Consider the following 26,917-nt stretch of genomic DNA (forward strand, 5'->3'; position numbering starts at 1 on the left):
ACTTAACTAACTGTTATATATGGCTCTCTGCTACTTAACTAACAGTTATATACAGGTATGGCTCTCTGCTACTTAACTAGCAGTTATATATGGCTCTCTGCTACTTAACTAACTGTTATATATGGCTCTCTGCTACTTAACTAACAGTTATATATGGCTCTCTGCTACTTAACTAACAGTTATATATGGCTCTCTGCTACTTAACTAACAGTTATATATGGCTCTCTGCTACTTAACTAACAGTTATATATGGCTCTCTGCTACTTAACTAACAGTTATATATGGCTCTCTTCTACTTAACTAACAGTTATATACAGGTATGGCTCTCTGCTACTTAACTAGCAGTTATATATGGCTCTCTGCTACTTAACTAACAGTTATATATGGCTCTCTGCTACTTAACTAACAGTTATATACAGGTATGGCTCTCTGCTACTTAACTAGCAGTTATATATGGCTCTCTGCTACTTAACTAACAGTTATATACAGTTATGGCTCTCTGCTACTTAACTAACAGTTATATATGGCTCTCTGCTACTTAACTAACAGTTATATATGGCTCTCTGCTACTTAACTAACAGTTATATATGGCTCTCTGCTACTTAACTAACAGTTATATATGGCTCTCTGCTACTTAACTAACAGTTATATACAGGTATGGCTCTCTGCTGCTTAACTAACAGTTATATAGGCTCTCTGCTACTTGACTAACAGTTATATATGGCTCTCTGCTACTTAACTATCAGTTATATACAGGTATGGCTCTCTGCTGCTTAACTAACTGTTATATATGGCTCTCTGCTACTTAACTAACAGTTATATATGGCTCTCTGCTGCTTAACTAACTGTTATATATGGCTCTCTGCTACTTAACTAACAGTTATATATGGCTCTCTGCCACTTTGCTCCCTCTTTGTTTGTTTGTCTTTCATAGGACCGTAGGAGTCCGTCAAGGAACCAGCGGCACCAACGAGTCCTCTACAACAACAGACTGTGATGTCACCCTACTGCATATTGTCTACCTCATACAGTGGAGCTCAATCAATCTGTCTGATGTTATGGACGTTGTAATGGTCTTTTTTAATGGTCTTTTTCAACACAATCATTCACAACAAACTAATAGCAAGAAATTCAGTGTCCAGCGTAGGTTAGTGAAAGCATGGCAGCAACCAATTTAGATATTTCTTTATTGAAAGACCGTACATCATTTTGCTTACAGTGTAAAAGGTCATGATCTGATTGATGTTAAAGTTAAAAAGAGAAAGGATATGAAATACAAGTATGGTAAAATCACTGGGTGGGTATACTATCAATAGCATCCACACAAAATGAATCGCTATGCTATAATGACAATGTGACAATCTGACTTCAAAACAGGAAGAAGACGAAAAAGAAGAATAAACTACAAATCCACCATTTAAAAAAGGATCATGAAAGATTGAAAAGTGTTGCCTATTGACCAAAACTTGTTTTAAGAAAGAAAAAAAGTATGAAATATGTAGGAGACTTTTAGAATATAACAGAAAAACAGGAAATATTAACACTATTCAAAAGTCAAGAGTATTAAATAAATCAGAACATTCGCCTATGTAGCCTAGATGTATATTTAAGGATCCAACCCTTTTTTTGTTGTTGCCTAAAATGACATGACCAAATCTAACTGCCTGTAGCTCAGGACCTGAAGCCAGGATATGCATATTATTGATACCATTTGAAAGGAAACACTTTGAAGTTTTGTGGAAATGTGTAATGAATGTAGGAGAATAGAACACATTCGATCTGATTAAAGATCATGTTTTTTTCATCATCTTTGAAAAGCCAAAAAAAAGGCTGCAATGATTATTCAAGTCCAGGCGCAATTTAGATGTTGACCACTAGATGGCAGCAGTGTATGCGCACAGTTTTACACTGATCCAATGAACCATTGCATTTCTGTTCAAAATATTGTATCAAGTCTGCCCAAATGTGTCTAATTGGTTTATTGATACATGTTTATTGATACATAACTGTACAACTCTCCTCAAACAATAGCATGGTATTCTTTCACTGTAATAGCTACTGTAAATTGGACAGTGCAGTTTAAGCTTTCTGCCCATGTCAGATATGTCTATGTCCTGGGAAATGTTATTTTTGCTTACAATGTCATTGGGGGGGGGACACCGATCCTGTAGAGTGTATCATGGTATAGCTATCTCATGTTAGAACATAGCCATGTGTTGCCTAGATGTTTAACATGGTATAGCTATCTCATGATAGCAAAAACAATCAAGTACTAATAGTCAATTGATAAAATAAACAACACGTGGACAGTAATTTTTGTGAACAAACACACACAGTACACACAATACACACAGTACATACAGTACACAACCATAAGAAAATAGACAGCAATGTTTGGCAAAAGGAAATTGAAGTATGTATACATTATATACAGCTATATTTTTTCATAATTTGAATATAATAACACTAAACAGTTAAGTCTTGCAACGCACACGTTAGCAGATTTGACTAATCCTGAATTGACATGTATATTTTTCAAGCAGCAGCAGTATGGGCGGCCATCTTGCCTGCGGTTTTTGACTCGAGTTTGATTTTAAAGTGCTGGTGTGTGTCGCTATGTCCTTTGTGACAGTTAAGTGCATTAGTGAGCATTACAAAAATATCGTTTTCAAAGGGAAACATAACAGAGACATCGATAATTTGCTCTGTTCTTCTCTACTGATGGAAAAGACACAAAATTATTATTTAGAAGTGATGAATGAGAACCCATTTGACCAACATTGTGGGAAAATGGATGAATCATCTCTCTGCTTCAGTAGATAGAGGCATCTGGGTCACAGCAGGTCATGTCGTGTAAAGAAGAGTCCAGTCAATTCAAGTTGATTCCAGTTGATTTTCTTCATTGGGGGATTTAGTCCCAAAATAGATTAAATAAATGGAGAAACCCATTAAGGCCTTTCCCATCATGCTTTTGAGGAGTTTTCCCTGACTGCTGTATAGGCCATGATACAGGGACTTAACAGACAACAACACTAACAGACCTCATACAGTAGCCATGCATAATGAGTTAGCGTTGCAACTTGACTATTCCATTTTTGGGGGGGGGGGATTGGACGGTGAAGAGCTATTCGATTTTTGATTGGACGGTGAAGTGCGTGGATGTCCAATGGGTTTGTCAAACAGCCGATTCAGCGTCATGTGACCTCAGCGAAGGCGATGTGATTCTGAAAAAAAGGAGAAAAGATCAATATAAACACAAATTACAGAAATAAAAAAGTTACTTTCGTTTTTTTTCTCTGAAGAAATAAAAAAAGCTTTTTTGAAATTAAGAAATGTAAATCATTACGAAGCTGAAAGGCATCCGATCTAGATTATTGTTGGTTTATTCTAGTCAAATCAAATCAAATCAAATAGTCTATTCTTAGCCCACGTTTCCTCCCAATGCCGACAAGGCAGTTTATTTCCTGGTTCTTTCATTTAAAAAATAAAACTTAACGTGTTATGATACATGATTCTTCTGTTGCTTGACGATAACTTCCTCCCTGCCTATGAGCAGGGAGGAAGTTATTGTCAGTGAAGACCAAGGCTGCCGTTCAGCATGCCTATGAGCAGGGAGGAAGTTATTGTCAATGAAGACCAAGGGCTGCCGTTCAGCATGCCTACGAGCAGGGAGGAAGTTATCGTGAATGAAGACCAAGGGCTGCCGTTCAGCATGCCTATGAGCAGGGAGGAAGTTATCGTCAATGAAGACCAAGGGCTGCCGTTCAGCATGCCTATGAGCAGGGAGGAAGTTATCGTCAATGAAGACCACGGGCTGCCGTTCAGCATGCCTATGAGCAGGGAGGAAATTATCGTCAATGAAGACCAGGGGCTGCCGTTCAGCATGCCTATGAGCAGGGAGGAAGTTATCGTCAATGAAGACCAGGGGCTGCCGTTCAGCATGCCTATGAGCAGGGAGGAAGTTATCGTCAATGAAGACCAGGGGCTGCCGTTCAGCATGCCTATGAGCAGGGAGGAAATTATCGTCAATGAAGACCAAGGCTGCCGTTCCGCATTCCTATGAGCAGGGAGGAAGTTATCGTCAATGAAGACCAAGGGCTGCCGTTCAGCATGCCTATGAGCAGGGAGGAAATTATCGTCAATGAAGACCAAGGCTGCCGTTCCGCATTCCTATGAGCAGGGAGGAAGTTATCATCAGAGGGCTTTGCTCATCATAGATATGGGAGTAAAGCAAGGGGGAGGAGGAATCTGTGTGTTTTAGTAGTACACACTTTTAAAAAGAAGCACTTCAAGTGGTACTGTGGGTGAATGGGGGTTCAAGTGGGTGAATGGGGGTTTCATAGGGTGGGTGAATGGGGGTTCATAGGGTGGGTGAATGGGGGTGTGCGGAGTGTACTCTAGCTATATGCTACCTTGATAATCTAGATCAACTGTCATTTAACTCCTCTTTGTGTCAGATGCAGGATTCATGTGGCATTCAAAAAGCATTCTTAATCACTTTACACAACAACACTTACAATGAATAAGGTTTTAGGAATTCTTCATTATACCCTTAAATGTTGTATTTGTTTCAAATATGACTGAAGACCGATGCAGTTATTTGTTTCAGTGTTGCTGGGTAAAGAAAGATGGTGGACTGAGAGGAGGGAGTCACCCCACCACAGCCTGACTGATGTCGTACAAGAGGTTGGTAATGCCTCACATCTAAGGTCAAATTAACATTAGAACATCTCTTGGCTTCTAAACATAGCTAACCAGCCACTAATGCAGACCTTTGGAACATCTACATTTTAAAAAGTATAATAAACCAATGTATTATAGCTTACACCATAACATTAAATCCATTATTTATTTTAGACAGGTCTAAAGAAAAATTATATGAAGAAAATGTAGTCTATTTCAGAAGAACAGAACAACATACTCTGAGTTGTCCTTATGTCAGGTCCCGATCTGGCTATGCCATATGGCTGTGGGCTACACTAGTTCATTTAGCAGACAAGATTTGCTTAGAATTCCGTGGCATTATTTTATAGTATGAATACTACAATTGAACATCGCCGAATAAAATAGGATACTTTCTAAAAACTATTTGAGGAAGTGCTTACGTGAAACAGGTCCTCCTGCATGCTTCATTTAGAACTATTTATGCAACTTTAGTTGTTTATTCAAACATTGGGCTATATGTTTTGATTTTTAATACATTCTAAGGCTGCATGATGTGGCTAGTTTGATAAAAGTCGCATGATAGGCATGAGCTCTACTTAGTTTTTTTTGAGAAGGCTGCACACACTTCATCAGTCTCTCATTCACAATTTGACAAGCACTTGATAACGCCCAGAATATCCCGGCGTAAAAAAAATCCATGTATTTTACGGCCAGTGTCCGTTGTGCTCTTGAACTGAATATAATAATTATAATTCCTTGCTCCCGTCTGCATGCTCAGAAGTACCTCTCACTCACATGGCTCTCTCAGATATCTCAGTTCTTATTAGCCAATGCCTGTCATGTGATTCTGGTCCTTCTCACAGGCTACAAGTGAAGACAGACGCATCAGGGCGTGCATACTTATCGAATTCCCGAGGCACATATTGAAGATGTTGGAAGAACTGTCCATATTTGCACTAGCCTATGTTAATCTACTCTTCCCCCATAGTAGAAAAGTTGACCTATTCTATTCCAAACATAGTCTGGGACAGTTGTGGGACGCGATAGATCCCGAATTAATACAACCACTATCATCAAGAAACCTTTCAAAATCAATGAGGCTGATGCAACAGATCACAACTTTTAGCTTAACAATTTGATCAACTATTAGGCTATTTATTCACATTATAAGCACTGCAATGCACACACGTACATGTCGTCTATGCACTTAAATAGTGAATGGAGGTCGCTTTTCCTGAGGTTCATTTTAATGCCAGCCAGGTAGCCTATTACTCTTGTTGTAAAGAGAAGCAATGTGCTTAATAATAGGAAAGTAGATACATAAATATAGTAGGCCTAGCCTACAGAAAGCTGATGGGATCCTCCTCTTTTTAATAGAGGCCATCACTCTGATCTTTCTCGCAATCATTTCATAAGCTATAGAAATGTTGTGCAACATGAGCTCATGGGCTCTCATGAAGTGTTTGATTAGATTTTCAAAAACATTTGCATTGATGTCAGACTGATTAGAGGGACAATAGAGTGCTGAGTACCACCGCTAATGACCATCAGCAGCATAAGAGCTTGGAGAAGCCTTGTTACCGTGACTAAATGGTCACGTTGGAATTGACTGTGGTCATGGCTCATGACCGCCGGTGTGGCGATAATGTGGTCACGGTAACAAGCTTAGTCACATCACATAATTCATAGCACCGCTCACTAACTAGTCGCAATATAACAGTATGATAAATGTTCTTGAGCACCTGAGACATTGAGAACGCTGAGTACCTAACTACTACCTCACTACAGTAAACATTGAGCATGATGAGTAACTAACTACTACCTCACTACAGTAAACATTGAGCATGATGAGTAACTAACTACTACCTCACTACAGTAAACATTGAGCATGATGAGTACCTAACTACTACCTCACTACAGTAGTGCTTCTACACCTGCATTGCTTGCTGTTTGGGGTTTTAGGCTGGGTTTCTGTACAGCACTTTGAGATATCAGCTGATGTACGAAGGGCTATAATAAATACATTTGATTTGATTTGATTTGATGAGTAACTAACTACTACCTCACTACAGTAAACATTGAGCATGATGAGTAACTAACGACTACCTCACTACAGTAAACATTGACAATGTTGAGTAACTAACTACTACCTCACGACAGTAGACATTGACAATGTTGAGTAACTAACTACTACCTCCCACAGTAAAACAGCTCTGAAGAGCTTGATGCAGTGGAAGAACATGACCCACAGGTCAATATTTTTGGTTGTCAGGAAGGGTTTATAATACATTTTCACCAACCACAGTAAGACCACAACCACAGTAAGACCACAACCACAGTAAGACCACAACCACAGTAAGACCACAACCACAGTAAGATACAGTGCCTTGCGAAAGTATTCGGCCCCCTTGAACTTTGCGACCTTTTGCCACATTTCAGGCTTCAAACATAAAGATATAAAACTGTATTTTTTTGTGAAGAATCAACAACAAGTGGGACACAATCATGAAGTGGAACGACATTTATTGGATATTTCAAACTTTTTTAACAAATCAAAAACTGAAAAATTGGGCGTGCAAAATTATTCAGCCCCTTTACTTTCAGTGCAGCAAACTCTCTCCAGAAGTTCAGTGAGGATCTCTGAATGATCCAATGTTGACCTAAATGACTAATGATGATAAATACAATCCACCTGTGTGTAATCAAGTCTCCGTATAAATGCACCTGCACTGTGATAGTCTCAGAGGTCCGTTAAAAGCGCAGAGAGCATCATGAAATATCCAATAAATGTCGTTCCACTTCATGATTGTGACCCACTTGTTGTTGATTCTTCACAAAAAAATACAGTTTTATATCTTTATGTTTGAAGCCTGAAATGTGACAAAAGGTTGCAAAGTTCAAGGGGGCCGAATACTTTCGCAAGGCACTGTAACTATGCAAGTGAGTCACTGGTAGAGAAAGACACAGTATTGTCAGGGTCAGTGCTCTGCTTCCACACAACACAGCCTCATGGAAACTGGGGGATACCATGTTCTGTTTAATGCATTATTTTATGCCAGTACACTCTTCCAATTGGCTGGTTTTCACCAAAAAAAGTATAGAATTCAGAGAATATATTGATGTGTATTGGTGCATCATATAGTGCTAAGTTTATTCATTACATTAATAGGAAAGAGTGGGGTAAATTGAGCCATTTTTTACATTCAGCATCACTCCGTCAAGGGAAATATATAATATATCTCTCTGATATATTATATACATATAATACATTATATACATACAGTGGGGCAAAACAGTATTTAGTCAGCCACCAATTGTGCAAGTTCTCCCACTTAAAAAGATGAGAGAGGCCTGTAATTTTCATCATAGGTACACTTCAACTATGACAGACAAAATGAGAGAAAGAAATCCAGAAAATCACATTGTAGGATTTTTAACGAATTTATTTGCAAATTATGGTGGAAAATAAGTATTTGGTCAAAAACAAAAGTTTCTCAATACTTTGTTATATACCCTTTGTTGGCAATGACAGAGGTCAAATGTTTTCTGTAAGTCTTCACAAGGTTTCCACACACTGTTGCTGGTATTTTGGCCCATTCCTCCATGCAGATCTCCTCTAGAGCAGTGATGTTTTGGGGCTGTTGCTGGGCAACACGGACTTTCAACTCCCTCCAAAGATTTTCTATGGGGTTGAGATCTGGAGACTGGCTAGGCCACTCCAGGACCTTGAAATGCTTCTTACGAAGCCACTCCTTCGTTGCCCGGGCAGTGTGTTTGGGATCATTGTCATGCTGAAAGACCCAGCCACATTTAATCTTCAATGCCCTTGCTGATGGAAGGAGGTTGTTCCTCAAAATCTCACGATACATGGCCCCATTCATTCTTTCCTTTACGCGGATCAGTCGTCCTGGTTCCTTTGCAGAAAAACAGCCCCAAAGCATGATGTTTCCAACCCCATGCTTCACAGTAGGTATGGTGTTCTTTGGATGCAACTCAGCATTCTTTGTCCTCCAAACACAACAAGTTGGGTTTTTACCAAAAGGTTCTATTTTGGTTTCATCTGACCATATGACATTCTCCCAATCTACTTCTGGATCATCCAAATGCTCTCTAGCAAACTTCAGATGGGCCTGGACATGTACTGGCTTAAGCAGGGCGACACGTCTGGCACTGCAGGATTTGAGTCCCTGGCGGCGTAGTGTGTTACTGATGGTAGGCTTTGTTACTTTGGTCCCAGCTCTCTGCAGGTCATTCACTAGGTCCCCCCATGTGGTTCTGGGATTTTTGCTCACCGTTCTTGTGATCATTTTGACCCCACGGGGTGAGATCTTGCGTGGAGCCCCAGATCGAGGGAGATTATCAGTGGTCTTGTATGTCTTCCATTTCCTAATAATTGCTCCCACAGCTGATATCTTTAAACCAAGCTGCTTACCTATTGCAGATTCAGTCTTCCCAGCCTGGTGCAGGTCTACAATTTTGTTTCTGGTGTCCTTTGACAGCTCTTTGGTCTTGGCCATAGTGGAGTTTGGAGTGTGACTGTTTGAGGTTGTGGACAGGTGTCTTTTATACTGATAACAAGTTCAAACAGGTGCCATTAATACAAGTAACGAGTGGAGGACAGAGGAGCCTTTTAAAGAAGAAGTTACAGGTCTGTGAGAGCCAGAAATCTTAATTGTTTGTAGGTGACCAAATACTTATTTTCCACCATAATTTGCTAATAAATTCATTAAAAATCCTACAATGTGATTTTCTGGATTTTTTTTCTCATTTCGTCTGTCATAGTTGAAGTATACCTATGATGAAAATTACAGGCCTCTCTCATCTTTTTAAGTGGGAGAACTTGCACAATTGGTGGCTGACTAAATACTTTTTTGCCCCACTGTATAATATACATATATTTCAGTATGTTGTGTTTCCCTGGAAATAGTCTGAATTCATGTAAATATTACAGTTTTGAAAATGTAGTTTTTCCAATAAAAGTGGTATGGGGTAAAATAAGCATATTGACAGGGTACATTCCGGTACTATTACCACAACCCTTTTAAAACCATGTTTATCTTTATTTCACAAACACAATTCAATCATAATCACAAACACTTTTTTGCCTTTTAATAATTTGAATCATCTTTTACCATAAGCTTAACACCTAAGAATTAAGTTAAAAAAAATTTTAACATAAGCTTAACACGTAAGAAATAAGTGAAAACAAATGTTTAACATAGACCAGGCCCTGTTGTTACTTCATATGCCAGCGATAATGCCTGAGAAGAAAACACTTCAATTTGCTCACCTTGCCATTAGCAAACATTTTGACTATATTGCCTCGCACATCTACATGAAGGCACTTTCATGCTATGTTCAGGACCTCATACGGAAGCTTATAAAGTTCTATACTGATGTATAGAACAATAGAAAAAAATATCTACTTTGGTTTCGATACAAGCATCATGAAATCTATAACACGATAAATTAATTTGACTTGGTGAAAATATGTTTTTTTTTGGACCTCTTGTAACTTGCTTAACACTTTTTAAATGTGGTTTCTTCCTTCACAGACTCCATGAAATGATGACCTCTTTCTAAATATTTTGACAAATTATTATTATTATTATTTGACCTTATTGGCCCTGGTCAAGAGTAGTGCCCTACCCTATTGGCCCTTGTCAAAAGTAGTACACTACCCAATTGCCCCTGGTCAAAAGTAGTGCACTACCCAATTGGCCCTGGCCAAAAGTAATGCACTACCCTATTGGCCCTTGTCAAAAGTAATGCATTACCCTATTGGCCCTTGTCAAAAGTAGTGCACTACCCTATTGGCCCTTGTCAAAAGTAGTGCACTAACTACCCTATTGGCCCTTGTCAAAAGTAGTGCACTACCCTATTGGCCCTTGTCAAAGGTAATGCACTACCCTATTGGCCCTTGTGAAAGTAGTGCACTACAAAGATAATAGGATGCTGTAGGGTATTTCCACAGGGTGTAGGGTGTTTATACAGGGTGTAGGGTGCTTCTACAGGGTGTAGTGTGTTTATACAGGGTGTAGTGTGTAGGGTGTGGGGTGTTTATACAGGGTGTAGTGTGTTTCTACAGGGTGTAGGGTGTTTATACAGGGTGTATGGTGTTTCTACAGGGTGTAGTGTGTTTCTACAGGGTGTAGTGTGTAGGGTGTTTCTACAGGATGTAGGGTGTTTCTACAGGATGTAGGGTGTTTCTACAGGGTGTAGTGTGTAGGGTGTTTCTACAGGATGTAGGGTGTTTCTACAGGGTGTAGTGTGTAGGGTGTTTCTACAGGGTGTAGTGTGTTTCTACAGGGTGTAGTGTGTAGGGTGTTTATACAGGGTGTAGTGTGTTTATACAGGGTGTAGTGTGTTTATACAGGGTGTAGTGTGTAGGGTGTTTATACAGGGTGTAGTGTGTTTATACAGGGTGTAGTGTGTTTCTACAGGGTGTAGTGTGTAGGGTGTTTATACAGGGTGTAGCGTGTTTCTACAGGGTGTAGTGTGTAGGGTGTTTATACAGGGTGTAGTGTGTTTATACAGGGTGTAGTGTGTTTCTACAGGGTATAGGGTGTTTATACAGGGTGTAGTGTGTTTCTACAGGGTGTATGGTGTTTCTACAGGGTGTAGTGTGTTTATACAGGGTGTAGTGTGTTTATACAGGGTGTAGTGTGTTTCTACAGGGTGTAGTGTGTTGATACAGGGTGTATGGTGTTTCTACAGGGTGTAGGGTGTTTCTACAGGGTGTAGTGTGTTTCTACAGGGTGTAGGGTGTTTCTACAGGGTGTAGTGTGTAGGGTGTTACTACAGGGTGTAGTGTGTTTCTACAGGGTGTAGGGTGTTTCTACAGGGTGTAGTGTGTAGGGTGTTTATACAGGGTGTAGTGTGTTTATACAGGGTGTAGTGTGTAGGGTGTTTCTACAGGATGTAGGGTGTTTCTACAGGGTGTAGTGTGTTTATACAGGGTGTAGGGTGTTTCTACAGGGTGTAGGGTGTTTCTACAGGGTGTAGTGTGTTTCTACAGGGTGTAGTGTGTTTATACAGGGTATAGGGTGTTTCTACAGGGTGTAGTGTGTTTATACAGTGTGTAGTGTGTTTATACAGGGTGTAGTGTGTAGTGTGTTCCTACAGGGTGTAGGGTGTAGGGTGTTTATACAGGGTGTAGTGTGTTTCTACAGGGTGTAGTGTGTTTATACAGGGTGTAGTGTCTTTATACAGGGTGTAGGGTGTTTCTACAGGGTGTAGTGTGTTTATACAGGGTGTAGGGTGTTTATACAGGGTGTAGGGTGTTTCTACAGGGTGTAGTGTGTTTCTACAGGGTATAGGGTGTTTATACAGGGTGTAGTGTGTTTCTACAGGGTGTAGGGTGTTTATACAGGGTGTAGTGTGTTTCTACAGGGTATAGGGTGTTTATACAGGGTGTAGGGTGTTTCTACAGGGTGTAGGGTGTTTCTACAGGGTGTAGTGTGTTTCTACAGGGTGTAGTGTGTTTCTACAGGGTGTAGGGTGTTTATACAGGGTGTAGTGTGTTTCTACAGGGTGTAGGGTGTTTCTACAGGGTGTAGTGTGTAGGGTGTTTCTACAGGGTGTAGTGTGTTTATACAGGGTGTAGGGTGTTTATACAGGGTGTAGTGTGTTTCTACAGGGTGTAGGGTGTTTATACAGGGTGTAGAGTGTTTATACAGGGTGTAGGGTGTTTCTACAGGGTGTAGTGTGTAGGGTGTTTATACAGGGTGTAGTGTGTAGGGTGTTTATACAGGGTGTAGGGTGTAGGGTGTTTCTACAGGGTGTAGGGCGTTTCTACAGGGTGTAGTGTGTTTCTACAGGGTGTAGTGTGTTTATACAGGGTGTAGTGTGTTTCTACAGGGTGTAGTGTGTAGGGTGTTTCTACAGGGTGTAGTGTGTAGGGTGTTTCTACAGGGTGTAGGGTGTTTATACAGGGTGTAGGGTGTTTATACAGGGTGTAGGGTGTTTCTACAGGGTGTAGGGTGTTTCTACAGGGTGTAGGGTGTTTCTACAGGGTGTAGGGTGTTTCTACAGGGTGTAGGGTGTTTATACAGGGTGTAGTGTGTTTCTACAGGGTGTAGGGTGTTTCTACAGGGTGTAGGGTCGAGTAGGGAAAAGTATATAGGGTTGAATACCTGCAAACTGATGTACTTCTCCAGTGGGCTCTCCACTCTAGACATGTTCTCCTGTGGGGGGTCTTCACCACTCAGCAACAGCTTGCCTTTGAAGTTATGCACCACACACACCACCTAGAACACACAGCAGAGAGAGACAGGATATACTGTATACACCATCTAGAACACACAGCAGAGAGAGGCAGGAGTTAAACACCACACCACCTAGAACACACAGTAGGGAGAGACAGGAAATCTAGAACACACAGCAGAGAGAGACAGGATATACTGTATACACCATCTAGAACACACAGCAGAGAGAGACAGGAGTTATACACCATCTAGAACACACAGCAGAGAGAGACAGGAGATATACACCATCTAGAACACACAGCAGAGAGAGACTGAAGTTACACACCAATTTACAAAAACAAATATGAAGGCTTTTTCTGACCACCGTACGACCAGCTGGTAATAATTGTGCCCTCTATCTGACCAGCTGGTAATAATTGTGACCTCTATCTGACCAGTTGGTCATAATTGTGACCTCTATCTGACCAGCTGGTAATAATTGTGACCTCGATCTGACCAGTTGGTCATAATTGTGACCTCTATCTGACCAGCTGGTAATAATTGTGACCTCTATCTGACCAGCTGGTAATAATTGTGACCTCTATCTGACCAGCTGGTCATAATTGTGACCTCTATCTGACCAGCTGGTAATAATTGTGACCTCTATCTGACCAGCTGGTAATAATTGTGACCTCTATCTGACCAGCTGGTCGTAATTGTGACCTCTATCTGACCAGTTGGTCATAATTGTGACCTCTATCTGACCAGTTGGTAATAATTGTGACCTCTATCTGACCAGTTGGTCATAATTGTGACAATTATATTATGTCCTATATTACTTAGCCTACTGGTCATAGTTAAGACCTCATCCTAACCTGGTAATGGCCAGCTGAATATAGCATATTACCTACAGACAATAGCAGTTGGATACAGAAAACATTGCTCGTGGCATTTCTATCTGTTTCCATAGCAACTTTTTAAAGTTTAAATCTGCAAAATACGTCTTACATTTAAAATAGATCAAGCAATGACACAAACAAATCTACATCACACTGTTTTGCATATCTGATTATACAGTAATTATATCATAATTCACCCACAGACGCAGAAAGACTGGGACACAGAACAAATACAGGCAGATTTATTTTATTTGATTAATGATTAAAAAGAGTGGTGGGAGGGGTCAGATCCTCATCGAGGACCTCTGAACACAGAGAGGGCGATACCGGAGCGTAGTGGCCATCTTGAAGAGTGGGAGGGGTCAGATCCTCATCGAGGACCTCTGAACACAGAGGGGGCGATCCCGGAGCGTAGTGGCCATCTTGAAGAGTGGGAGGGGTCAGATCCTCATCGAGGACCTCTGAACACAGAGGGGGCGATACCGGAGGGTAGTGGCCATCTTGAAGAGTGGGAGGGGTCAGATCTCATCGAGGACCTCTGAACACAGAGGGGGCGATACTGGAGCGTAGTGGCCATCTTGAAGAGTGGGAGGGGTCAGATCCTCATCGAGGACCTCTGAACACAGAGGGGGCGATACCGGAGCGTAGTGGCCATCTTGAAGAGTGGGAGGGGTCAGATCCTCATCGAGGACCTCTGAACACAGAGGGGGCGATCCCGGAGCGTAGTGGCCATCTTGAAGAGTGGGAGGGGTCAGATCCTCATCGAGGACCTCTGAACACAGAGGGGCGATACCGGAGCGTAGTGGCCATCTTGAAGAGTGGGAGGGGTCAGATCTCATCGAGGACCTCTGAACACAGAGGGGGCGATACCGGAGCGTAGTGGCCATCTTGAAGAGTGGGAGGGTCAGATCCTCATCGAGGACCTCTGAACACAGAGGGGGCGATACCGGAGCGTAGTGGCCATCTTGAAGAGTGGGAGGGGTCAGATCCTCATCGAGGACCTCTGAACACAGAGGGGGCGATACCAGAGCGTAGTGGCCATCTTGAGGAGTGGGAGGGGTCAGATCCTCATCGTGGACCTCTGAACACAGAGGGGGCGATACCGGAGCGTAGTGGCCATCTTGAAGAGAGGGAGGGGTAAGATCCTCATCGAGGACCTCTGAACACAGAGGGAGATCCCGGAGTGTAGTGGCCATCTTGAAGAGTGGGAGGGGTCAGATCCTCATCGTGGACCTCTGAACACAGAGGTGAGATCCCAGAGCGTAGTGGCCATCTTGAAGAGTGGGAGGGGTCAGATCCTCATCGAGGACCTCTGAACACAGAGGGGGCGATCTCGGAGCGTAGTGGCCATCTTGAAGAGTGGGAGGGGTCACATCCTCATCGAGGACCTCTGAACACAGAGGGGCGATACCGGAGCGTAGTGGCCATCTTGAAGAGTGGGAGGGGTCAGATCCTCATCGAGGACCTCTGAACACAGAGGGTGCGATCCCGGAGCGTAGTGGCCATCTTGAAGAGTGGGAGGGGTCAGATCCTCATCGAGGACCTCTGAACACAGAGGGTGCGATCTCGGAGCGTAGTGGCCATCTTGAAGAGTGGGAGGGGTCACACCTCTCGAGGACCTCTGAACACAGAGGGGGCGATACCGGAGCGTAGTGGCCATCTTGAAGAGTGGGAGGGGTCAGATCCTCATCGAGGACCTCTGAACACAGAGGGGCGATCCCGGAGCGTAGTGGCCATCTTGAAGAGTGGGAGGGGTCAGATCCTCATCGAGGACCTCTGAACACAGAGGGGGCGATACCGGAGCGTAGTGGCCATCTTGAAGAGTGGGAGGGGTCAGATCCTCATCGAGGACCTCTGAACACAGAGGGGGCGATACCGGACGGTAGTGGCCATCTTGAAGAGTGGGAGGGGTCAGATCCTCATCGAGGACCTCTGAACACAGAGGGGGCGATACCGGAGCGTAGTGGCCATCTTGAAGAGTGGGAGGGTCAGATCCTCATCGAGGACGTCTGAACACAGAGGGGCGATACCGGAGCGTAGTGGCCATCTTGAAGAGTGGGAGGGGTCAGATCCTCATCGAGGACCTCTGAACACAGAGGGGAGACAGTGGCCATCTTGAAGAGTTGGAGGGGCAGATCCTCATCGTGGACCTCTGAACACAGAGGGGAGATCCCAGAGCGTAGTGGCCATCTTGAAGAGTGGGAGGGGTCAGATCCTCATCGAGGACCTCTGAACACAGAGGGTGCGATCCCGGAGCGTAGTGGCCATCTTGAAGAGTGGGAGGGGTCAGATCCTCATCGAGGACCTCTGAACACAGAGGGGGCGATACCGGAGCGTATTGGCCATCTTGAAGAGTGGGAGGGGTCAGATCCTCATCGAGGACCTCTGAACACAGAGGGGGCGATACCGGAGGGTAGTGGCCATCTTGAAGAGTGGGAGGGGTCAGATCCTCATCGAGGACCTCTGAACACAGAGGGGGCGATCTCGGAGCGTAGTGGCCATCTTGAAGAGTGGGAGGGGTCAGATCCTCATCGAGGACCTCTGAACACAGAGGGGCGATACCGGAGCGTAGTGGCCATCTTGAAGAGTGGGAGGGGTCAGATCCTCATCAAGGACCTCTGAACACAGAGTGGGTGATACCGGAGGGTAGTGGCCATCTTGAAGAGTGGGAGGGGTCAGATCCTCATCGAGGACCTCTGAACACAGAGGGGGCGATACCGGAGGGTAGTGGCCATCTTGAAGAGTGGGAGGGGTCAGATCCTCATCGAGGACCTCTGAACACAGAGGGGGCGATGCCGGAGGGTAGTGGCCATCTTGAAGAGTGGGAGGGGTCAGATCCTCATCGAGGACCTCTGAACACAGAGGGGGCGATACCGGAGCGTAGTGGCCATCTTGAAGAGTGGGAGGGGTCAGATCCTCATCGAGGACCTCTGAACACAGAGGGGGCGATACCGGAGCGTAGTGGCCATCTTGAAGAGTGGGAGGGGTCAGATCCTCATCGAGGACCTCTGAACACAGAGGGGGCGATACCGGAGCGTAGTGGCCATCTTGAAGAGTGGGAGGGGTCAGATCCTCATCGAGGACCTCTGAACACAGAGGGGGCGATCCCGGAGCGTAGTGGCCATCTTGAAGAGTGGGAGGGGTCAGATCCTCATCGAGGACCTCTGAACACAGAGGGGGCGATACCGGAGCGTAGTGGCTATCTTGAAGAGTGGGAGGGGTCAGATCCTCATCGAGGACCTCTGAACACAGAGGGGGCGATCCCGGAGCGTAGTGGCCATCTTGAAGAGTGGGAGGGGTCAGATCCTCATCGAGGACCTCTGAACACAGAGGGAGCGATACCGGAGCGTAGTGGCCATCTTGAAGAGTGGGAGGGGTCAGATCCTCATCGAGGACCTCTGAACACAGAGGGGGCGATACCGGAGCGTAGTGGCCATCTTGAAGAGTGGGAGGGGTCAGATCCTCATCGAGGACCTCTGAACACAGAGGGGGCGATACCGGAGCGTAGTGGCCATCTTGAAGAGTGGGAGGGGTCAGATCTGCAATGAAGAGAATCAGCAAATTACAACTTTATCAATTAGAGATTTTAAAAGATAACTAGTACAGGACATTCCTGAAGAAACTTTGTGGACTCAAAGCATTTCCATGGAACTAGTTGACGAACCACCGTGGTTGTCAGGGGCATATTTTAGGACTTTCCAGAGGGCCCGCAACACATCAACCTCCAGAGTTTTCTGGCTTTTCATGACACTTACTGTAAGAATAAAAAGAGAAGAAAATAAATGAACGATTGGCATAATTTGGACGTGCAGGACACGACTGAACAGTAACACACAGTGAAGTATCTTCAGTCAAAATCTAAAAGGGTTCTTCGACTGTCCCCATAGGAGAACCGTTTTTGGTTCCAGGGAGAACCCTTTTAGGTTCCAGGTAAAACACTTTTTGGTTCCAGGTAGAACCCTTTTTGGTTCCAGGTGGAACACTTTTAGGTTCCAGGTAGAACACTTTTAGGTTCCAAGTACACTGAGTATACTAAACACCTGCTCTTTTCATGACATAGACTGACCAGGTGAATCCAGGTGAAAGCTATGATCTCTTTTTGATGTCACTTGTTAAATCCACTTCAATCAGTGTAGATGAAATGGAGGAGACAGGTTAAAGAAGGATTTTTAAGCCTTGAGACATGTATTGTGTATGTGCCATTCAGAGGGTGAATGGGCAGGACAAAGGATTGAAGTGCCTTTGAATGGGGTATGGTAGTAGGTGCCAGGCGCACCGGTTTGTGTCAAGAACTGCAGCGCTGCTGAGTTTTTCACACTCAACAGTTTCCTGTGTGTATCAAGAATGGTCCACCACCCAAAGGACATCCAGGCAACTTGGCAACACTGTGGGACGCATTGGGGTCAACATGGGCCAGCATCCCTGTAGAACTCTTTCGATAACTTGTAGGATCCATGCCCTGACAAATTCAGGCTGTTCACAGGGCAAAAGGGGGTGCAACTCAATATTAGGATTGTGTTAATATTTGGTATACTCAGTGTAGATCCCTCTGTGGAAAGGGTTCTACATGGAACCCAAAATATTTATACCTGGAACCAAACATTTTTTTTCAAATGGTTATCCTATGGGTACAGCCGATAAACGCTTTTAGGTTCTAGATAGCAGGCATTTAAGATAAGGCAGTCATGGGCAGCTGAATAGCATGTCTCCTGGGGAATCCAGTCTCAGTGAGACCTGATGCAGAGAAAAAAACGTGCAATGATCATCAGCATAGCTAGTACAAACCTAGCTCTTACCAACCTAGCTCCTACCAAATTATCTCTTACAATCCTAGCTCTTACCAACCTAGCTCCTACCAACCTAGCTCCTATCAACCTATCTCTTACCAAGCTATCTCTTACCAACCTAGCTCTTACCAACCTAGCTCTTATCAACCTAGCTCTTATCAACCTAGCTCTTATCAACCTAGCTCTTATCAACCTAGCTCCTATCAACCTAGCTCCTATCAACCTAGCTCCTATCAACCTATCTCTTACCAACCTATCTCTTACCAACCTATCTCTTACCAACCTATCTCTTACCAACCTAGCTCTTATCAACCTAGCTCTTATCAACCTAGCTCCTATCAACCTATCTCTTACCAACCTCTCTACCAACCTATCTCTTACCAACCTAGCTCTTATCAACCTAGCTCTTATCAACCTAGCTCTTATCAACCTAGCTCCTACCAACCTAGCTCCTATCAACCTAGCTCTTACCAACCTATCTCTTACCAACCTAGCTCTTACAAACCTAGCTCTTACAAACCTAGCTCTTACAAACCTAGCTCTTACAAACCTAGCTCTTACAAACCTAGCTCTTACCAACCTAGCTCTTACCAACCTAGCTCTTACCAACCTAGCTCCTATTAAAGATCAGTATCAAACAGAATAAAATGTAACATTTGTCAATGACTATGGATTTAAAGAGGGGTGGGTCTGCTGTCTCCTTCACCTGGGATGTTGCAGAATAGGTCACTGGTAACTGAGTGTGTGGCCAAGCATCAGATCATTGACATGTGTAAGGAACTGTAAAGACAGAGACATATCATGATTAACCATTACCTAAGGTCTTCACTAAGTTAGACTTAGCCTAGCAAGTACATTAACTACAGTATGTTGCCACCCATCAATCTGGCAGTCAGAGGAGAGCGAGAGAGAGAGAGAGAGAGAGAGACATAAAAACAGGTATTTTTCCATTTCTTATTCAGCAGGCTGGATAACTTCTGAACTTCTGCCCTTTTTAGTTTCTCCTTCCTTCCATCCAAGATAGAAGATTCCTGGAAGAAAAGAGAATCAAGAATTGAAAAGGGTAGATAAGAGTTGTAACATTAGAATGAGTGTTGAGGGGGAGTATGGATAGGCAAAATGTATTGTATTGTCAAAAATACACAAAAATACAAGGATCACTGATGATTCAAGAAAGACTTTACATCCATATTGTGGGGTGCATGTTTTTTTTAAATGTAGGCTAGCTTACAATGTCTCACACACACGGTTTCCTGTATTCACTAATCTCTCTCTCTCTCTCTCTCTCATTAACTAAACAGATATCAAAATGTCAAAACACTAGCTAGCTACAACAGGTACAAATGTAACTTTACCATGTCCATGGAGGATTATAGGGCTAAACTCCACTCCATGGTGTAGGAAATTTATGATGAATTTCACCAACGACGTTGAGCCCAGACCAGGATTTGTGGATTCTAGCCATGACTACATCGATTCGCCCAAGGTCAATTCTTCAGAAAATGTCAATTATGAAACGCCCACGTTGTACCTATGTTTGTTCTCTGTAGTGCCTTTTTTGTTTGCTGAAATCGATACATTTTCAATAAATGTTAATCAAATACAACCACAGATTGTTTCTCATTGCTGTTGCTCTATTTGATTAACTTTTATAGAAAAAGTACACACGTACATTACCTTGGAACCCCGGGCTACAGGGCAAGATGGCTAACCACAGTCCAGCACTCCCAAAAAGCTAGGGCTGTTACAGTATTGTATGTTACTTAGTTATTGCAACATAGAGGACCGTAGACTGTGACACAGTGATGTCATAATGGTATAGTGGAGGACGGAAGACTGTGACACAGTGATGTCATAATGGTGTAGTTGAGGACCGTAGACTGTGACACAGTGATGTCATAGTGGTGTAGTGGAGGATGGTAGACTGTGACACAGTGATGTCATAATGGTGTAGTTGAGGACCGTAGACTGTGACACAGTGATGTCATAATGGTGTAGTGGAGGACGGTAGACTGTGACACAGTGATGTCATAATGGTGTAGTTGAGGACGGTAGACTGTGACACAGTGATGTCATAATGGTGTAGTGGAGGACGGTAGACTGTGACACAGTGATGTCATAATGGTGTAGTGGAGGACGGTAGACTGTGACACAATGATGTCAGAGTGGTGTAGTGGAGGATGGTAGACTGTGACACAGTGATGTCATAATGGTGTAGTGGAGGACGGTAGACTGTGACACAGTGATGTCATAATGGTGTAGTGGAGGACGGTAGACTGTGACACAGTGATGTCATAATGGTGTAGTGGAGGACGGTAGACTGTGACACAGTGATGTCATAGTGGTGTAGTGCAGTGGTTCCTCTTGACCTTCTTGTTTAGACACATGTGCTTAAGGAAGACTCTAATTAGGTGACTTACTTCCAGACACTAAATCCCCATTTCCACTGACACTTAAAATTAGGGCCAAATTCGAGCAGACTACAATGGAATTCTCAAATTCAATCTGGATCGAGGGAAACCCGTACCAGCGCAGACCAGTTTCACAACTGGTGTCAGCACAATTAGAATTCGGGCTTGTGACACCGTTACTATGCAACCACCAAGCTGATCACTGCTGAATGCTGACACACCATTTAGCTAGCTCACCTGGGCTTGTTGTTGTTAGCTACAACATTGCCAAGCACTACTGCAGTAGTCAGATATGACACAAATGCCCACCATCGCTAGATCCTGATGTTAAAATAGCAAATCAGAGTTGAAATAAGCTAGCTAGCTACGTCATATCAAACCCGTCGTCTGCTTTGCTTGGTTAGCTAGCTAGCTAATAGCCAACGCCATGGAAAGTAAAGTGGTAATCTATTAGCTAGCCTGTTATGCTAGTGACAATGCTAACCATTTAGCTAGTTATTAACTAAAGTCAGCAAGCTAAATACATGGCTCTAAATTTGTCTGGTACTGGCAGGAGTATGGGGTAACGTTAGTTACAGCATGGTGAGGGTGAATTACATTCTTCAACATCTTTTAGCAACATTAGTGAAGCCAGCTGCAGTCACATAATGGCTACCTCGCAACATAACATAATTTCACATTTCTGGAGGCAGTGGAAATTCAATTTGAGCTAGCCCACCAAGGACAGCCCAACCTGAGTTGACTTCTAAGTGCCAATGGAAACCGGGCTTAAGTAAAACCTTGTTTAACCAAACTTTGTATAACCTAAACTTATACACTGAGTGTACAAAGCATTAAAGGACACCTGCTCTTTCCATGATAAACTGACCAGGTGAATGTTATGATCGCTTATTGATGTCACTTGTTAAATCGATGATGAAAGGGAGGAGCCAGGTTCAAGAAAGATTTTTAAGCCTTGAGACAACTGAGACATGGATTGTGTATGTGTGCCATTCAGACAGAGGGTGAATGGGAAAGACACAATATTCAAAGTGCCTTTGAATCGGGTATGGTGCTAGGTGCCAGGCGCACCGGTTTGAGTGTGTCAAGAACTGCAACGCTGCTGTTTTTTTTACACTCAACAGTTTCCCAACCTGACACTGTGGGAAGCATTGGAGTCAACATTGGAAAGCATCCCTGTATAATGCTTTCGACACCTTGCAGAGTCCCTGCCCTGATGAATTGAGGCTGTTCTGACACCTTGTAGAGTCCCCATGCCCTGATGAATTGAGGCTGTTCTGACACCTTGTAGAGTCCATGCCCTGATGAATTGAGGCTGTTCTGACACCTTGTAGAGTCCATGCCTTGATGAATTGAGGCTGTTCTGACACCTTGTAGAGTCCCCATGCCCTGATGAATTGAGGCTGTTCTGACACCTTGTAGAGTCCATGCCCTGATGAATTGAGGCTGTTCTGACACCTTGTAGAGTTCCCATGCCCTGATGAATTGAGGCTGTTCTGAGGATAAAAGGGCGTGCAACTCAATATTAGGAAGGTGTTCCTAATGTTTGGTACACTCAGTGTATACGCTTGCCTGCCCTAGATTCTCTGGCATCAGACATAGAAAGTACTATAGTCATTCAAATCATCAATCAATTCATCAATCAATTCATCAATCAATTCATCAATCAACGTGAATCACAGACATCTTGTTAAAGTAACATCTGATGCTCAATCACATGCTTGAGCTCCAACCTTGGAACGGATAGTAGTAGCTTCATGGCACATTAATCGACCAGAGTTTAATCGATCTAAACTTCTTTCACTTCAATGCAATACAGAGAGGCGTCAATGACGCTCTATATCAGGGTTCTCCAATAGGAGGCCCATCATGTTCCAGTTATTACTATAATCTTGTCATCCGATTTAAAGTGCCACCAGCCATGTTTTTAACTCGCACAAAGTTAGAATCCATTAGAATCCTCTTTGAAAGTTGGTTCATTTCAGCAGTGAGCAGTAACCACTAATAGCACTCAACAGTTTGGTGGGTTCAGCTTTAATGGTGCTGTGTCTCTTTAGAGTGAACATCCTACTCTCCTAGCCTAGCCCAGCCCACTACCCTATTCATCTCAGCTCCCATGTGCTAGAGAGAGAAGAGGAGAGAGAAAAGAGAAAGAGAGAAGAGAGAAAAGAGGAGAGAGAAAGAAAGAAAGAAGAGGAAAGAGAGAGGGAGAGAAGAGAGAGACAGAAAAGAAGAGCGAGTGACAGAGGAGAGAGAGAGAGAGAGAGAGGATAGAGAGAGAGACAGAGGGAGAGAGATAGAGAGAGTCAGAGGAGAGAAAGACAGAGGATCTTGGATCTTATAGAGTTCAACTGAGGGGGAATGGGCTGGCTGCATCAACATTAGGTACTTGGGTCCAGAGTTGTGGATAGCTTGGTAGGTAGAATGAGGACAGACAGGTACTTGGGTCCAGAGTTGTGGATAGCTTGGTAGGTAGGATGAGGTCAGATAGGTACTTGGGTCCAGAGTTGTGGATAGCTTGATAGGTATGAACCAGGATTTTAAAGTCAATGTGTGAGCATATGGGGAGCCAATGGAGGTTGAACAGCACTGGAGGTATGTGCTCACAGGGGGAGGTGTAGTTGAGGACAAGTGCAGCACAGTTCTGGACATATTGTAGCCATCTTAGGCTTCTTGTGCCAACTAACAAGGCATTACAATAGTACAGACGGCATTGTATAAAGTCGCACAGCTGCAGGCTGTGACAGCATAGGTCGTAACCTGGCAATGTTCCATAGATGGAAAAATACAACTTGATCACACTTTTGATGTGGGCCTCAAACGAGAGTTGACTGTCAAATATCCTACCCATGTTGAGAACCTACCTGGAGGGGAAGACCTTGACACCATCAGTAATGAGTCTGTAGCTGCTGAACCTCCCTGAAGGGGAAGACCTTGACACCATCAGAATTGAGTCTGTAGCTGCTGAACCTCCCTGAAGGGGAAGACCTTGACACCATCAGTATTGAGTCTGTAGCTGCTGAACCTCCCTGAAGGGGAAGACCTTGACACCATCAGTATTGAGTCTGTAGCTGCTGAACCTCCCTGAAGGGGAAGACCTTGACACCATCAGTATTGAGTCTGTAGCTGCTGAACCTCCCTGAAGGGGAAGACCTTGACACCATCAGTATTGAGTCTGTAGCTGCTGAACCTCCCTGAAGGGGAAGACCTTGACACCATCAGTATTGAGTCTGTAGCTGCTGAACCTCCCTGAAGGGGAATACCTTGACACCATCAGTATTGAGTCTGTAGCTGCTGAACCTCCCTGGAAGGGAAGGACCTTGACACCATCAATATTAAGGCTGTCACTGCTGTTGTTGTTACTGATGGTGCCAGTGCCAATCAGTGCAACCTGTGTCTTTTGCAGTTTAACTGCAGGAAACTGCATAGGATGTCCTGCAGGCAGCTAACAGGGAGTGCAGTCAGTGGCAGTGTTTGTGAATGACGCACAGCTGAGTGTTAATAGCATTTAAAGTTAAAGCTCAGTTCGTGTTTCCTCATTATGTTTCCCAGTGGCAGCATGTAGATACAAGACAATAGTGGCCCTAGGACCAAACCTTGAGGGACCCCCCTGATGGACCACCACCAGGGAATAGGCTGTCATTTTGAACACAACCCATAGCGATGCCGATCCAGGTTCTACAACAAAAGTGGTACGGTTTCCAAATTACGACAGCGTTCAGAATCACAAGGAGTTGGTGAACGAGGCTGTCCAAAATATGCACACCGTACATTGTGAGGATTGTGATGCTGCTGCAGGACAGGTTCTTACCAGGAAAGTGGCGATGGCCACTCCTATGATGAATCCAGCGATGACGTCAGACCAGTGGTTCCGGTACTCAGCCACTCTGTTGAGTCCCGTGAGGAAAGCCAGATACATCAGACCCAGGGACAGCACAGGCTTGGCTAGCCGCGTTCCTTTGACTTCCACTGTACATGTGATGTAACTCTAGAAGATAGTAATGAACATACGGTTATTTCCTCACATCTCAGTGGATCTCATTTATTACATTTGTGAGAAAAAATTAACAGAAATCAACAATGAACATGATGTTATCTCCTCACATCCCTGTACTGACAGGCTGGATATAAACCCATCCTGTAAAGAGGTCAATAAGGTCATATCTGAGCTGAGGTTATACCACGTTGTGTGGTTTCATTTACCTCTATTAGTTTATCCATGCCATCAAAGAGTGGACTGACTTTCAATGGGAACACTCTACTGTGCAGCATACAATGATTGTCTCATTGAGATTCTTAAAAAGGTCCACGAACCAAGAGTTTGATAATGCTAACAGCAGCCTGTGATAATGTTACCAGCAGTCTGTGATAATATTTCCAGCAGCCTGTGATAATGCTAGCACCAGACTGTGATAATGCTAGCACCAGCCTGGGATAATGCTAGCAGTAGGCTGGGATAATGTTACCAGCAGTCTGGGATAATGCTAGCACCGACCTGTGATAATGTTACCAACAGCCTATGATACTGCTAGCACCAGCCTGGGATAATGTTTCCAACAGCATGTGATAATGCTAGCACCAGCTTGATGCACACTAGTTTTATACTAGCATGCATCAAGCTTTACAGTAGCATGCTAACCACTAAACAACTACCTGTTTGACTGTAGCAAGCTAGCTGGCACTTACTGCTAATAAACTATGTGCTTTAAAATAGCTTGCTAACTGGTAACAAGCAATGTGCTTTACATGAGCATGCTAACCACTAAAAAACAATGTGCTTTACAGTAGTATGCTAATACCTCTAACCGCTACAAAACAATCTTCTTTAACATAGTATACTAATACTGCTAACTGCTACAAAACAATGGCCCTGCTATCTGACCTACATGCATATAAAGGCCCAATCTACTATATGGATCAAGGTGGGGAAGAAGAGTCTACAAAAAAATGATCCCTTTTGGCAATCAATCACACACTGGAACCAGTCAGAGATTGATGACTTAAAAACCTCTCTAGGCTAGGGGGCGGTATTTTCACATCCGGATGAATAGTGTGCCCAAAGTAAACTGCCTGCTACTCAGACCCAGAAGCTAGGATATGCATATCATTAGTAGATGCGGATAGAAAACACTCTGAAGTTCCTAAAACTGTTTGAATGATGTCTGTGAGTATAACATAACTTATTTGGCAGGCAAAACCCTGAGGACAAACCATCCAGGAAAACATTTTTTTGAGGTCACTTTCTTTACAATGGGTTGTCTATGTAGATCTAGATTTCTAAGGCACTTTCTTGCAGTTCCTATCGCTTCCACTGGATGTCAACAGTCTTTAGAAATTGGTTGATGTTTTACTTTTGTGTAATGAAGAAGTAGGGCAGTTCAGAAAGGACCGAGTCCAGTGTACTGTTGTGGTTGGGGAATGTGACCTGAAAGCTTGCTCCACTTTGTTTTCGTCCGGTATTGAACGCAGTTTATCCCGTCTCAAATTTTATTTGATTATTTACATTAAAAAAAACTAAAGTTATATTAGGAAAGTTGTTTGAAACGTTTGGACAAAGATTACAGGTATTTTATTAGATATTTTGTAGTCATGTTGCGCGAGTTGGAACCGGTGTTTTTCTGGATGAAATGCGCCAAATAAATGGACATTTAGGAGACATAACGACGGAATTAATCGAACAAAAGGACCATTTGTGATGTTTTTTAGGACATATTGGACTGGCAACAGAAGAAGCTCTTCAAAGGTAAGGCATGAATTATATAGTTATTTCTGAGTTTTGTGTCGCGCCTGGTGGGATGAAATATGATTGTCTGTGTTTGTTTGATGGGGTCCTCAGATAATCGCATGGTTTGCGTAAAGCCTTTTTGAAATCTGACACCGTGGCTGGATTAACAAGAAGTTAAGCTTAATTTTGACAAGAATGTTAAATATTTACAATTCTGTAGTTTGAATTTGGCGCCCTGCCCTTT

General features: G+C 43.4%; 1 protein-coding gene across 1 annotated transcript in view; it reads right to left on the reverse strand.

Annotated features, from left to right (window-relative positions):
* Nucleotides 1–1,026: 1,026 nt before the first annotated feature.
* Nucleotides 1,027–26,917, reverse strand: part of LOC112227457 (phospholipid phosphatase-related protein type 5) — a 78,386-nt gene continuing 52,495 nt past the window's right edge. The window contains exons 5-7 of the mRNA XM_042308668.1: nucleotides 24,760–24,936; nucleotides 12,801–12,914; nucleotides 1,027–3,224 (exon numbers count right to left, since the gene is read on the reverse strand). Of these exons, the coding sequence (XP_042164602.1) occupies nucleotides 3,195–3,224; nucleotides 12,801–12,914; nucleotides 24,760–24,936 (321 nt within the window). The 3' untranslated portion in view covers nucleotides 1,027–3,194. The remainder of the gene's footprint in view (nucleotides 3,225–12,800; nucleotides 12,915–24,759; nucleotides 24,937–26,917) is intronic.

The sequence above is a fragment of the Oncorhynchus tshawytscha genome, linkage group LG29, assembly GCF_018296145.1.
Source record: "Oncorhynchus tshawytscha isolate Ot180627B linkage group LG29, Otsh_v2.0, whole genome shotgun sequence".
In the NCBI taxonomy this organism is placed as follows: domain Eukaryota; kingdom Metazoa; phylum Chordata; class Actinopteri; order Salmoniformes; family Salmonidae; genus Oncorhynchus; species Oncorhynchus tshawytscha.